The 13304-nt window shown below is 41.2% G+C and overlaps 2 protein-coding genes across 6 annotated transcripts in view; both read right to left on the bottom strand.

Annotated features, from left to right (window-relative positions):
* The window catches only part of MAML1 (mastermind like transcriptional coactivator 1), a 51615-nt gene extending 46844 nt beyond the window's left edge, over positions 1-4771 (bottom strand). The window contains exon 1 of one of the 2 annotated variants that reach the window (XR_001160534.2): positions 4169-4631. Coding sequence is in view for 1 of the 2 variants with exons in the window: in XM_012789937.3 (XP_012645391.2) it covers positions 4169-4495 (327 nt within the window). In the remaining variant the exon portion in view is untranslated. Of the gene's footprint in view, positions 1-4168 lie in introns of both variants that reach the window. The other variant, XM_012789937.3, reaches the window with a different exon arrangement.
* A 2231-nt stretch (positions 4772-7002) lies between these two features.
* CANX (calnexin) overlaps positions 7003-13304 on the bottom strand; it is a 32497-nt gene continuing 26195 nt past the window's right edge. For all 4 annotated transcript variants that reach the window (XM_075993730.1, XM_075993729.1, XM_075993731.1 and 1 more), the window contains 4 exons: positions 12776-12895; positions 11793-11919; positions 11535-11614; positions 7003-9334 (listed from right to left, as the gene is read on the bottom strand). In XM_075993730.1, the coding sequence (XP_075849845.1) occupies positions 9281-9334; positions 11535-11614; positions 11793-11919; positions 12776-12895 (381 nt within the window). In that variant the 3' untranslated portion in view covers positions 7003-9280. The remainder of the gene's footprint in view (positions 9335-11534; positions 11615-11792; positions 11920-12775; positions 12896-13304) is intronic.

Below are 13304 nucleotides of genomic sequence, written 5' to 3'. Positions count from 1 at the left end.
ACTTTAAATCATCTCTCGATTACTTATAACACCTAATATGATGTAAATGCTATGTAAATAGTTGTAATACTTTTTAAAATTAGGTATTATTTTTATTGTTGTATTGGTACTTTAAAAATTTTTTCCCTAACATTTTTTATCCACAGTTGGTTGAATCCACTCAAATATTTTTTTTTTTTTTTTTTTTTTGAGACAGAGTCTCGCCTTATTGCCCAGGCTAGAGTGAGTGCCATGGCATCAGCCTAGCTCACAGCAACCTCAAACTCCTGGGCTCAAGCAATCCTACTGCCTCAGCCTCCTGAGTAGCTAGGACTACAGGCATGCGCCACCATGCCCGGCTAATTTTTTTTCTATATATATTAGTTGGCCAATTAATTTCTTTCTATTTTATAGTAGAGATGGGGTCTCATTCTTGCTCAGGCTGGTTTCGAACTCCTGACCTTGAGCAATCTGCCCACCTCGGCCTCCCAGAGTGCTAGGATTACAGGTGTGAGCCACCGTTCCTGGCCTCCACTCAAATATCTGCTGCAAGAATTGAAAAGGGAAAGTAGGAAGGAGACTGAGAAAAAAAAGTCAGAAAGCTGGAAAGACAATCATAAGAGAGCAGAAGCTAAGAGAAGAGACTTATGAATGAAGACGTCAAGAAGAATGATGACAAAGAAGACAATGAATTTGGCAATTCCATCCTTGGTGTCCTTTCCAAGAGGTGGAAGGCATATTACAATGGGCTAATGAGTAAGTGGGAAGTTCAAGTGGAAAGGGAAAAGGGAAGGAAGAATAGAAGTACTATTTTGAGAGTGAGAAAACACAAAAGAAAGGACTCTACTTGTTCATGTTTTCAAGCTGAAGGGAAGGACCCAGTGGGAAAGGAGATACTGAAGATAAAAAAGGAAAAAGGGTGCTAGACAAACTCACAGATACATGAGTTTAATCTACAAAATTACTAATACCTTTCTTAACTCTGCACACCTTTTAAAAAGGCACACACTGGGGTGTTTGTGGGTAGAGAGCCATGAGGTGTGCAACATATCCTCAAGAGGTTCAGAGAACAAGAGCTTGAGAGAAAAGAAGGGGGGGGAGGGAAGGAGAGAAGTGGGGGTGGAATGTGCAAATCAATGATAAAGTAAATGGGGCACAATAGTGACAATGGGTAACTCTAGGTAAAGAGTATGCAGATGTTCTTTGTACTATTTGTGTAGCTTCCTCTATGGTCCGAAGTTATTTACAAATAAAAGGTTAAAAAAGGGAGAGACAGAAATTTTACAAACCTAAAACCAAGCTAGGAAAGAAACTTCCAGGGTGAATGGCTGGCATTCTTTGTCAACTATCACAATCATTGACAGTTCTTGCTCAGCAGCAAAACTGTAGCAACAGTTGATAAAGGGACTGGGAATAAACTTTTATAACATTTTATTACAGAAAGAAAATGTGCATGCTTTTGTAAAGAGTATTTTCACTTACAGAATGAATGTTTGTGTAAAGTAGGTGGGTAGGTCTCCCTAACCCAGAATTCCTAATATAAATAAGTCAATTCTGTCATTAGAATACTACTATTTGTTTTTGAAGAACACAAAGAATATAAAGAAAATCTAATAGGCTCATTCCTTGAAAACTAGAATATAAAAAAAAAAAAAAAAAAAAAGACTGAAGCACTGTTCCTGATTCCTCTCTAACAGACTAAGTGGCAAACACTTTGCTGTGGTGGGACAGCCTAAGAAGAAAAAAATAATAAGCTGAACTTAAGGTAAACCCTATTAGTAAATCTGATCCCTTTCCAATTGTGCAAATGGCTTGCTGATTAAGTAACTTTGGCAACGAAATGACTGTCTAACAGTACTATAGCACACTTGGAAAAAAAATAAGACTATAATATTCTTTATATAAGGAATATATAAGGAATATTAATGAGATCAAATACATATACAAAGTTGTCAAAAATAACGACTAAGAGGTACGTTCTTGCCATCTTGCTGTGCAAAGCTATGTTTTCCAAGCCAAAATCATACAGTCAAGGACTCTCCCCATCTGAACTGAAGGACCCACTAAAACGGAAAACGCCACTGTTTTCATAGTGATACTTATCTTTTGTTCCTATGACCCCATTCCAAGGCCAAAGAGCTCAGCCAGAATCACTTGGAACCTGACATGAAAAGGGTCCCTCTTCCTACATACATACACAGGAGAGCACTTCTACTGTAAAATTTAAAATCAGGAAATCCAGGGGTCAAGGTTTAAATGTAATGTCTATCAACATAACATGGCACATCTGATCAGGCTCTGACACCAAAGGAATGACTGACAAGCTAGATTCAAGTTCTAACACACTCAGAATTAATTTCTCTTTATATAGCGCACTGACTTTCTCCAGTGATTCAGGTCTGAAAAAATCATATAAGGTCTAAACTCTTAAAAGAACTTTAACTGGAAATGGAATCACTACTAACATACTTTCTAAGGGGTATTCAAGGCAACTACTTGTGTGTAAAAACATGATTTTTATGAGCCTTTTTTACTTCAATTGGAATGACAACCTACTACTACTCTTAAGAGTCTTTCCTGAAAACAAGAGTTGTTAGTAAAGGCAGCTTACGAAGTTAAGCTGTTTATTTAGCTTTTTGAGGTTAGCACACAGGAGGACAGATTACTGAGTAAAGAAAGCACTGACGAGTTTTTATCACTCACTCAACAAACATGCTCTGAGGGCCTCAGACATGTATGTGCAGAACTCTGAGCCCAAGCACTCCCTGCTTCCAAGAGCTTAGTCTAGTTGTAAATATGTGACCTAAAGTAATATGTGAGCACATGCTAAAAATAAATAGCAAAAACAATGTTTCCTAAATGTTCTGACAAAAGTGATTCTGATTGCTGTGGGCTAGACTGGTCAGAAACTGCTTTAAAGAAGAGGGAAGAGATGAGCTGGGACTGGTGGCATGGTAGGATTCTTAAAGATGTTGAGGAGGATCCTGCAGGCAGCCTTTCAGTTTACAGAATACTGTAGTTTTACATCCACACTCATTTCTTTCAATCCTAAAGAACTCTGGGGATAAGAAGGCCAACAAACCACCAGTTTACAAATGAGAAAAGTGAGGATGAGATGACTTGACCAGACAATACAATAAGCAATGAAACCTGGGTTTGAACCCAAGTATTTTGTCTTCTAGTCCAACAGCCCAGGCTAATGTAGTAGAAAATGAGGAAAATAATTCAACCAGAGCAGAGGATCTGCAGGGGACATGAAAAGATGGGTTAGGTCAGATGTTACGTCTTCAAAGCAATAGAAGGGTTTCTATCAATTGGAGAGGCAGAAAGAGAATAAATGCCTAAAGTTAGTTACAACAGCCCAGGTAAGAGAAAATAAAGGCATGAATTACAAATATACTGAACCGATTAGACTGCAGCATTTGTTTTAAACTAAAACTACCAAGAAAACCACACACAAAAAAAATCTTGTCTCCCTTTTACACACCAGTTTCAGAGAGAAAAACCTAACCAACAAATTTCACAAGTATCTACTGAGAACCCAATGGGCATAATAACTTACTAACAATCTAATATTAGAGACTTTAAACAGGTCTCATAAATTAAAACTAGAACTGTCAACAATATTGCAGGAATCTCAAGTTCACAAATTTCAGGCTGCCTAAAGAAGGAATACTGTTACGCAACTCACTGAGCAGCAATGTGCACTTTATAAGTCCAAAGACTTTTTTTTATTTTTCATTCAGAACAGTTAGGTCAACTGAAAGCCAACTTATTTTCATATTAAAGATCTGACCCTGCTTACAGCACAAAGACCCAATAAACATATGAAGAATAAATGAAACCAGGCCTATGTGCAAGAACTCCCTACATCACAGGCAACTCGAGTATCAGTGTGTTCCAAAACAACGTTCTCAAATTTTAGAATTAAGTCTGGGAGAAAAACCTTTCGGCTAGCGTTCGCCAGCCGTCCCACGCCGAGCCTCAGGCAAGGACTCCTCGGTTATCTTTTCGCAAAGTGATGCCACAGTGCCATTTCCCAAAGATGACAACCGCTCAGCTCCCTGCCATGTTACCCTCCCTCGAGCCAGACCCGGGAGCTGCAGGCGCTCGAGGGAGTTTCCTGGGGGCCCGAGCGGCGTCAGGGGACGCATTTTCGGGCGAAGAGGCTGCCCTGCGCCCTACTCACCGCGACCGGGCGGCCGAGCTCCGAGCCGTCGGCTGCGTCGAGGCGCGCGGCCGGGGCGGGCGCGGCGGACGCCGGGGCCGGAGCCGCGGCGGGCGGCTGCCGGTGCTTCGCGCCGGTGCGCTTGGCCTTGGCCTGGATGCAGCGCTGGTGCAGCGCGAAGGTGTGCTGGCGCTCGAGTTCCAGGCGCTCGGGCGACACGGCCTCGTAGCGGGCCTCGCAGGTGCTGTGGTGGCGCCGGCACAGCTCGATGCGCCGGCGGAGGCGCTCCATGACCGCGCTGTGCCGCGGCAGCGCGAACTCCGCCATGGGGCAGGAGGGCAGCACCATGGGCCGCGGGCTGCACGGGCCGGGCCTCTCGGGGCCGGCTGGCACTGCGGGCTCCGCGCCCCGCGGCAGCCCCGGGCCGCCTCACGGCCGCCCCATGCTCCCGCAGGCTGTGGAGCGGGCTCACGCGCGGCGGTGGGTCTTTCTCCTGCCCCGCTCGGCCCGACCCCCAGCCGGAGCTCGCTGCCCAGTTCAGGCCTCGGCCTGTCCCCGCCACCTCGGTCCCATTGTTTTCCGTGCCGCCGACGCCGCCATCTTAAAATTGTTTTCAGGGCTCTCGGAAGAGGGCGGGGCCTCAGCAGGCAACCTCGCGCGTCATGACTGATGGACAGGGGCTCCGGCCAATCAAAAAAGGAAGAACTGGCCGCCCGAGGGCGTGAGGCCGAACACGTAAGAGGTGCGCTCGGACTCCGGAGCGGTATTTAAAAGGAACTCTCCAGCGAAGGGCGGAGGGAAGCCCCTGGGCGGGCGTCACCCTTGGCCCGGGGAGCTAAGCGTGACTGACAGGAGCCCTTCCTGGAGGTGACTAGAGGCTTCCCAAACGCTGCCTCTTGAAGGCAGGCCCCTCCGGACCCCTGAGGAAAGGGAGTGAATCCAACTCGGTGTCCAGACCCAGCCGTCCGCCTCACAGCATGGCGATTCATTTTCTCCCAACCTTTTGATTTTAGCTTTGATAAGCTGAAAGTAGCTACGCTATTTCAACGTCAGCCGTTTTTCTTTCACCTTATCCAGCCCCATAATTGGGCTAGAAGGGTCTGCGAGGGAGCTGGTAGAAGTTTCCTCTAGCACCGTTCTGAATCATTGGGGCTGTCAACTTCCACTTATTTGTGAATGTCTGAACAAATGCAGAATTCAGAAGTGCAGAATTACTACTTAAAAGCTTAGCAGATGTGAGTGCAGCTCCATTAGAGGGGACTAGAAAAGCAAAGGATAATGCTTCAATTAAAAACAGGAAGCCTGGACTGCAAGTTTTACATTTAAAAGGTAGTCCTTAAAGCCAACCAAAGACAATTCTGCTCCAGTATTATTAGTAGGTAGAGGGCGTGGGTGGGACTGTATAGGAAAAAGCGGGACAAAAGTGTCAATACTAAAACTAGACAGGGGAGGCGCCAGGGGATATTAGGAACAGGTATTGTCACCCTAATTGCTAACAGGTTAAAAAAGGAGGTGCCAGGAGGCTCTAAGTTGAAAGACACCATCAGCAGGTCAAACATTCGTTGCTTTTTACTAGGGCTCACGAAAACGTTTTATTTTAAAAGCCAGAGAAAAAAATGGACCTTAGTCAAATATTGTTCTTATACAAATGCAGTAGAAAAATACAAATTCTAATTTTTAGTGTAGGAAGTGGGCTACCAAGGTGAAAATGCCCTAATGTAGCCCTGCTTACTTCAGACATATAAATTTTATACCAGAATTAAACTATTCTTTTTAATGGAAAAAATAGGCTGGGTGCTGTGGCTCACGCCTGTAATCCTAGCACTCTGGGACGCTGAGGCGGGCGGATTGCTCCAGGTCAGGAGTTCGAAACCAGCCTGAGCAAGAGCGAGACCCTGTCTCTACTATAAAGAAATTAATTGGCCAACTAATATATATAGAAAAAATTGGCCAGGTATGGTGGTGCATGCCTGTAGTCCCAGCTACTTGGGAGGCTGAGACAGCAGGATTGCTTGAGCCCAGGAGTTTGAGGTTGCTGTGAGCTAGGCTGATGCCACGGCACTCACTCTAGCCTGGGCAACAGAGTGAGACTGTCTAAAAAAAAAAAATAGTAACTAGGAGTACTAAATTTTGTGTATATCTTTTCAGCAAGGCATCTAAAAGCATAAATCATGCATAAAAACTTTTGGCCTAATTTTCAAAAACATCCCTGAAATATTCAAGTATATGTAAAATACGGAGTCTGATTCTAAATAAAGATTATTTTCTAATAGAAATTTAAAAGTTCAATGGTTCCTCTAAGTCTTAAAGAATATTATCTATAAATTACCAGTAGCAAAGAAGATGAATATGATCACAACTCACTGTAGCCTCCATCTTCTGGGCTCCAGCAGTCCTCCTGCCTTGGCCTTTTGCCAAGTAGTTGGGACTACAGGCCCAAGTCACTGTACCTGGCTAATTTTTTAATTTTTTATAAAGATGGGGGTCTCGATACATTGCCCAGGCTGGTCTTGAACTCCTAGCCTCAAGTGATACTCCTGCCTCAGCCTCCCAAGTCACTAGAATTATAGGTGTGAGCCACCTCTTGGGGCTGGCATCTCTTCCTTTTCTGAACTGCTGTCCTTGCATACAATAGAAACTACTGAACCACAATCAGCAACAGGAGGAGGCAAGAACTAAATATAAAAGACTGAATCAAACTCAGGTGGTGAGATAAGGTAATTATTTCACCATCTATAATAGTTTCTGCACATTAGCAAACTTTCATATAGGGGCCAATTAAAAGAAGATTAACCCACTATTGAAACAGTAAAAAACACACTGAAGGTTACTATGAAGAAGTTCAGTCAAAAGCAAACACTTAACACAGGGCTTTAATGTAACACCATTTAGTAATGTGACAGTTTGAAAATATGTTGACGAATACTTTGTGGATAAGAAAAATTGAGGAACACAGCTGATGGAGACTGGGTATTTTACAACAATGGGACAGGTAACCAGCATGTGAAATCATAATATAAGTGCCTTTTAAGAGCTGAAAACTGCTAGTCATTCATTAATGTGCTGGACATTTAATCAGGATGCTGTAACTTCAGCAAAAACTGAAAAAAAGAACCAAGAAAAGGCATTGTTTTTGCTTTATTTTGGATAAACTACAAAATAATCCTGGAACAGCAATGAACACTCTAATGGTTTAAAGTTCAGCTGGAAGAAGTGAGGCATGAAATATAACATGAGTGGAGAATGAAGGCAGCAGATTTCTAGAAATGCAAGGATCCCCCATATTTGCTTCAAGGAGCAATCTGCAGACATGTTTTCAGGTCTTGCTAAGTAACAACTGTTTATTTGCACTCAATACATTTGGGAATGTCCGCTACCCAGCTAATGTCACTGTGACCACAAACAACAGATGAAAAGGAAAAAGCACTGAACAGCAAGAAAAATGCATACAACCCTCAAAAGAATTTAAGTGAACCAGTTTAAAAAAAAAAGAAGATAAAATAAATGGATATAGCCTTCATGTTTTACAAATATACGTCCTCTCCAACATCTCCCCAATATAAACACTGTGGAGTGTTTATATATTCAGTGCAAGGAATAGTATCATCAGTATATTTGAAACGCCTATGAAGAAAGAATAAAGCTATAATAACATCTAATTCTGAATATGTTTCAGTGTAGTGTGATAATATTACACTATAGTGGTATAGGAGAGGCTCTGATAGCACCCATCTGCATTCCACATGAAAAACAAACCTAAGATCATTTTTTTAAAAAATTTTACAAGCCACATAAAAAAAAAATTTGAACAGGACTGCTTTATTGTGTAATTTAAGACACAAATGAATTACATGAATTGCAAATGAAGGCTTAAAATATTTAGCAGCTACAAAAATCAGATAGCTCATGCTATGTGTCACTCCTCCCATAAATACTTTTAGCCTATGTTCAATTACAGTCAATTCTAAATTGGCTCACCTCTGAATTAGACTCCTAAAGTCTTTACACAGAGTAAAAGAAATGGATAAAAATGAAAGATTGTATTCTATCCTGTACTTTGACCCTGGAAAGGTGTGGGTCTGCTTAAAAGAAAGAAATACACATAATCACAATAAAGCTTAACACTATGCAGAGTTTATAATCATTTTCAGCAACGGACTGCAAGCTGCACTGTGAAGAAAATGCATAGCAGAGGAGAAAGCTGGGAATTTTGGGGAAATCGGTAAGGAAAACAGTGTCAACACAGTGGAAGAAGTGATGAAAACACCAACTCCAAAGCTCACATGGCATACCTTGCTAATGGGTTCCTTAACAAGCCACTGCTCCAGAAGCTCAATGCTCCTTGTATATGGGGTATGAATACCCAAGTGCCCATATGAAGCCACCTCCTCCACTAATTGTGAAGCTATCTGGAAACTAAGCAGTTCCAAGGGCAACAGAACACACACGTTTTATGATCTAACCAACACCAAAGTGAAAAGTTTTTTTTTTCCTTTTTGTATGTCTATTTTTAATACAACTTAAACAGAACCTCTACATAAATTTGGGCTTCCATCCAATTCTCTCCTAGATTTCTTTAGGAGAAAAGAGTAATGGAAAGCAAGCAAAACAAGTTTAAAGCCATAAATGACTACTTTAAACATGATTATCAATTTTGAGGGACAGAGACATTTGAATGTTTTATAATACCAAACTTAAAAAAAAAGTCTGTTATAAAAACTGCAACTCATCTCCTAGCATTTTTAAGTATTGGTGTTATTTCTGCATGGACAGATTAATATATTAAATTAAGCCAAGATTTTAAAGATTGGCAAAGTTCTATCATTCTATTTTAAAAAAACAAAGATGTTTACAAACAAAAACAAAAATACAAGTTAGTTGCTTTATGTTAAATTTCACAACCATTATGTTAAATGTTTTCTTTTCTACAGAAACAGGGTCCTTTATGTCACAATTGCAATTATTTACTGCTAGATGTTTAAAATTACAGACTAGTGTTCAACTGGAACCTGTTGATGGTGACGTCTTGAGGTTTTCTGAGTTTCAACCTAAAGTGTGCCGGGTACTCTCTTAGGACCACGCTTGCAGGAAGGGGAGGGAGAGGAAATCACAGATCAAGTTCTTAAGATTGTTTCATTCTCTTCGAGGCTTTCTGTTTCTTGGTGATCTGTTCAAAATTTCATCCTCCTATTGGATAAAAAGAAAAGAAATTCACTATAATTAGCACATTTTTGAAAAACAAAAGGTCGCCATATTTTCAAGATCTGCCAGGCTAACAGTAACCCATTTGAGGAAAAATCAAGAAACATAATTAGAAGAAAATGCACCAAAAACAATGGCTGTCTCAGAGGTAGCAGACTAATTCAGTTTAGTCTTTTTTGTTCCATAAACATATGCTTTTCTTAATCTAACCCATAAGCCTTTCCTTCCTCCCTTCTCCACTCCCTCCCTCCCTGCCTTCCTTCCTTCCTTTTTTTTTTTTTGAGACAGAGTCTTGCTTTGTTGCCCAGGCTAGAGTTAATGTCGTGGCATCAGCCCAGCTCACAGCAACCTCAAACTCCTGGGCTCAAGCAATCCTGCTGCCTCAGCCTCCCGAGTAGCTGGGACTGCAGGCATACCCCACCATGCCCGGCTAATTTTTTCTATATATAATAGTTGGCCAATTAATTTCTTTCTATTTATAGTAGAGACAGGGTCTCGTTCTTGCTCAGGCTGGTTTCGAACTCCTGACCTCGAGCAATACGCCCGCCTCAGCCTCTCAGAGTGCTAGGATTACAGGCGTGAGCCACTGTGCCCGGCCCATAAATCTTTTCTTAGAAAAGGATCAGGCACTGGATTTTCACATTATCTTGCTTAATCCTAATCTATTGGTCCATGGGTACATTAGCCCCATTTTGAGGATGAGAAACCTAGGATTCATAAAGACTAAGTAGACTACAAGCCCAGTGCTCTTTCTACCCTATTTTAAGTTCTTAACATTCTAAATACTCCCTTTACTTAAATGTACCAGCAACTTAACACATGAGGCTGTTCGGGCGATATAAAAAGTATGTAAGACATGATCCCTACCTTCAAGAACTGCATTCTTGTTGAGAATGAACACATCCATTAAAAACATAATCAAGATATAAATAGCACTGTTTATCAATAGAAAGGCAGAGTTGTGGTAGCTGGAAATGGATAGAGCTTTGAAGGAGGGACTAGACTTAAACACAGAGGTGCTAAAAAAGAGTTCCTGGTAAGCAAAGTTATAGACAGTGACTATTCTCTCTCTCTCATACCCCATATATCCAATCACCACAAAACCTAGATCCAGAACCTCAACTACTTCTCATACCCTCCTCTCCTCCAAGCGCCCTGAGTAGGGCCACTATATCTTGCCTGGATTATTACAAGTGCCTCCTAACTGGTCTCCCTTACTCTCCCTGGTCTATAGAAAACACAACAGCCTCAGTAATCATATCCTGTCACATCTGTGCCCCAAAGCATGCAACGCCTGCCCATTTCACTAGGAAGAAAAGCCAAGTCCATACAATGACCTATGAGTTCCACCTAATTAAGAGCCTTCTCCATCCTCTTTTTCTCCACTCTCACTCTATGGGTCATACTGGCCTTGTGGACAACCACTTTAGGCCTTAGTACTGGCTGTGCTCTCTGCCTGGAATACTCTTGCCACTGACATCCTCATGGAAAAGTCCTTTTTCTCTTTCAAGTCGTTGCTCAAATGTTATCTTTCCAATGAGGTCTTTAACACTGTGACCCACCCCACCTCCAGCACTTCAATACCTTTTCCTGTCCCAATTTTTCATAGCTTATCAGTTCCTAATATATAGTGTCATTTACTTCCTTATAATGTCTACTGTTTATTTCCTGTTTCCCCCCACTAGAATTTAAGCTCCCCAAAGGCAAGGTATCTTTGTATTATTTGCTAACAATGCCTGGCACAAAACAGGCACTCAATATTTGTTAAATGAAGGCATGAGTCCATGGAAACCAGGGACAAAATATATGGAATGCAGTGATTCATGCAAGAAAAACTTTTTAGGAAACAGTGAGAAGAGGTAGATGAGACAGAACTATAATAATAACTTTAAAAGTTCCCATCTTAGAAACCATTTTATTATTTGCCTTCTACAACCTTCTGCTTAATCCAGAAAGCCATTTTCAGCACAAAAAAAATACTTTTGAGATTGAGATATAGCTTAAAATTATCAAATGAAATTTTGACTTATATATTTATATAGCTAAAAATCCCACTTCAACAAAACCAACACTAAGAGAATTTTTACTGCTACAAGCCATTGTAAACTACCCTATAAAAATATTCCCTTTACTTAAATGTACCTTCAATTTGAAAATACAAAATGCATAACTCTTTTCTTTTTACCTCTGCTTTAGGTTTTCTATCTTCTTCCTCTTGACTGACAGTGCCACCATCTTCTTCAGCATCACTTTTTTGTTTCTCTTCTAAGACAGAAGTTAAACAACTAAGCAAAACCTTATACTTGTTTTGGTGATTAGGGAATTAGCATTAGAATACATCTCTAGATCTAAAAAAATCTTTACTGTAACTTGATTGTAAGTGTTTGAAAACAACATCTTAGGGTCTTGGCTTAAAGCAGGGTTTTGGGGGTCAGCTTCTTACCAAGTTTCTCTTCTGCTTCCTCCTCCTCATCTCCCTTGTCCTTTTCCTCCTCCTTCTCTTCTTCCTCTTCCTTCACATCTGGTTGCGGAGCATCAGTCTTCTTGTATTCCATAGCACTGGGTTGTCTCTGAAATATTACCCAAAGTGCAACAATTTTGTTTATATTGTCATATATTATGTTATCATATAATTATAAAATGCCTACAGGCACTGGCAAAGTTCTGTTCTAGGCTGTATACAGGGTAGTATCAATTCCTACTCTGAATAGCTTTCTCTTCATTGAATATGCATGTGTGGTTCAAGGTAGAAAGAATAGTAAGAATAAAAGAGTCAGGCAGGAAAGTACAGGTCTAAATAGTCAAGTTGACTGAGACACAGATACACAGAAGAGTGGTGGAGAGTAAAGCTGGAAAAAGAACTTTGGATCCAGTTACAAAGCGTTTTGAATGCAAAGTGAAGTATAATTCTCACTTAGAAGTAGAGAGCCTAAGTAAGATATTCTTTTTTTATGATTACATGCAACAAGGGGTAAACAAGAAAAACTAACAATAAGGCTATAGCACCTCCAAATGAATTGTTTTGGGAGGGGGGGTGTGGTGGGGGAAGAATGGATAATGAGAAATCAAAGATTGAATTATAAAGTATAATAACAGAAATACCTATGGCAGGAGAAAAGGCTGGTTTGTTCCCAGATAACTGGTTTTATATCTAAGTTTATTTTTTTTAAGCAAGTTGCTGCCAAATATTACAGAGAGAAATAGAGTAGGATAAATAATACTAGCAACCGAGGGGCTATAAATTCTACTCCCATCTTGGCACAATAAACAGCCATTGAGGAGTAGTGAATAAAGTTTCAGAAGTCAACACCAAATGTGGCCCCGTCATTACTGAGAAAACTTCAGGCAACATATCTTCGTTATTTTTAACATCATGAGTTCTTTCTAAAAGTGATGCCAAAAAATAATAACAATAATAATTCATACCTTTCCAGAACAGCAGAAGAGGATAACAAGGAATACAGGCAGAGCCACAGTCAAAATGTAGACCACCCAGAGCCACGGGCGCTCTTCAGCTGCCTCAATCATCTGCCCCACTACACCTGGCTGAAAAACAAGACAGGACTGAAAGTTCTGGCTTTTTTTTTTTTTTTTTTTTTTCTTGAGACAGAGTCTTGCTTTGTTGCCTAGGCTAGAGTGAGTGCCGTGGCGTCAGCCTAGCTCACAGCAACCTCAAACTCCTGGGCTCAAGCGATCCTTCTGTCTCAGCCTCCCAAGTAGCTGGGACTACAGGCATGTGCCACCATGCCCGGCTAATTTTTTCTATATATATTAGTTGGCCAATTAGTTTCTTTCTATTTATAGTAGAGACGGGGTCTCGCTCTTGCTCAGGCTGGTTTCGAACTCCTGACCTCGAGCAATCCGCCCGCCTCGGCCTCCCAGAGAGCTAGGATTACAGGCGTGAGCCACCGCGCCCGGCCGAAAGTTCTGGCTTTTGAAACCAAATATAGGCTGC

This window comes from Microcebus murinus, chromosome 17 (genome assembly GCF_040939455.1).
Source record: "Microcebus murinus isolate Inina chromosome 17, M.murinus_Inina_mat1.0, whole genome shotgun sequence".
Classification (NCBI taxonomy): domain Eukaryota; kingdom Metazoa; phylum Chordata; class Mammalia; order Primates; family Cheirogaleidae; genus Microcebus; species Microcebus murinus.
Note: the sequence above shows the minus strand (reverse complement) of the source record. Positions and strands in the feature narration are given on the sequence as shown.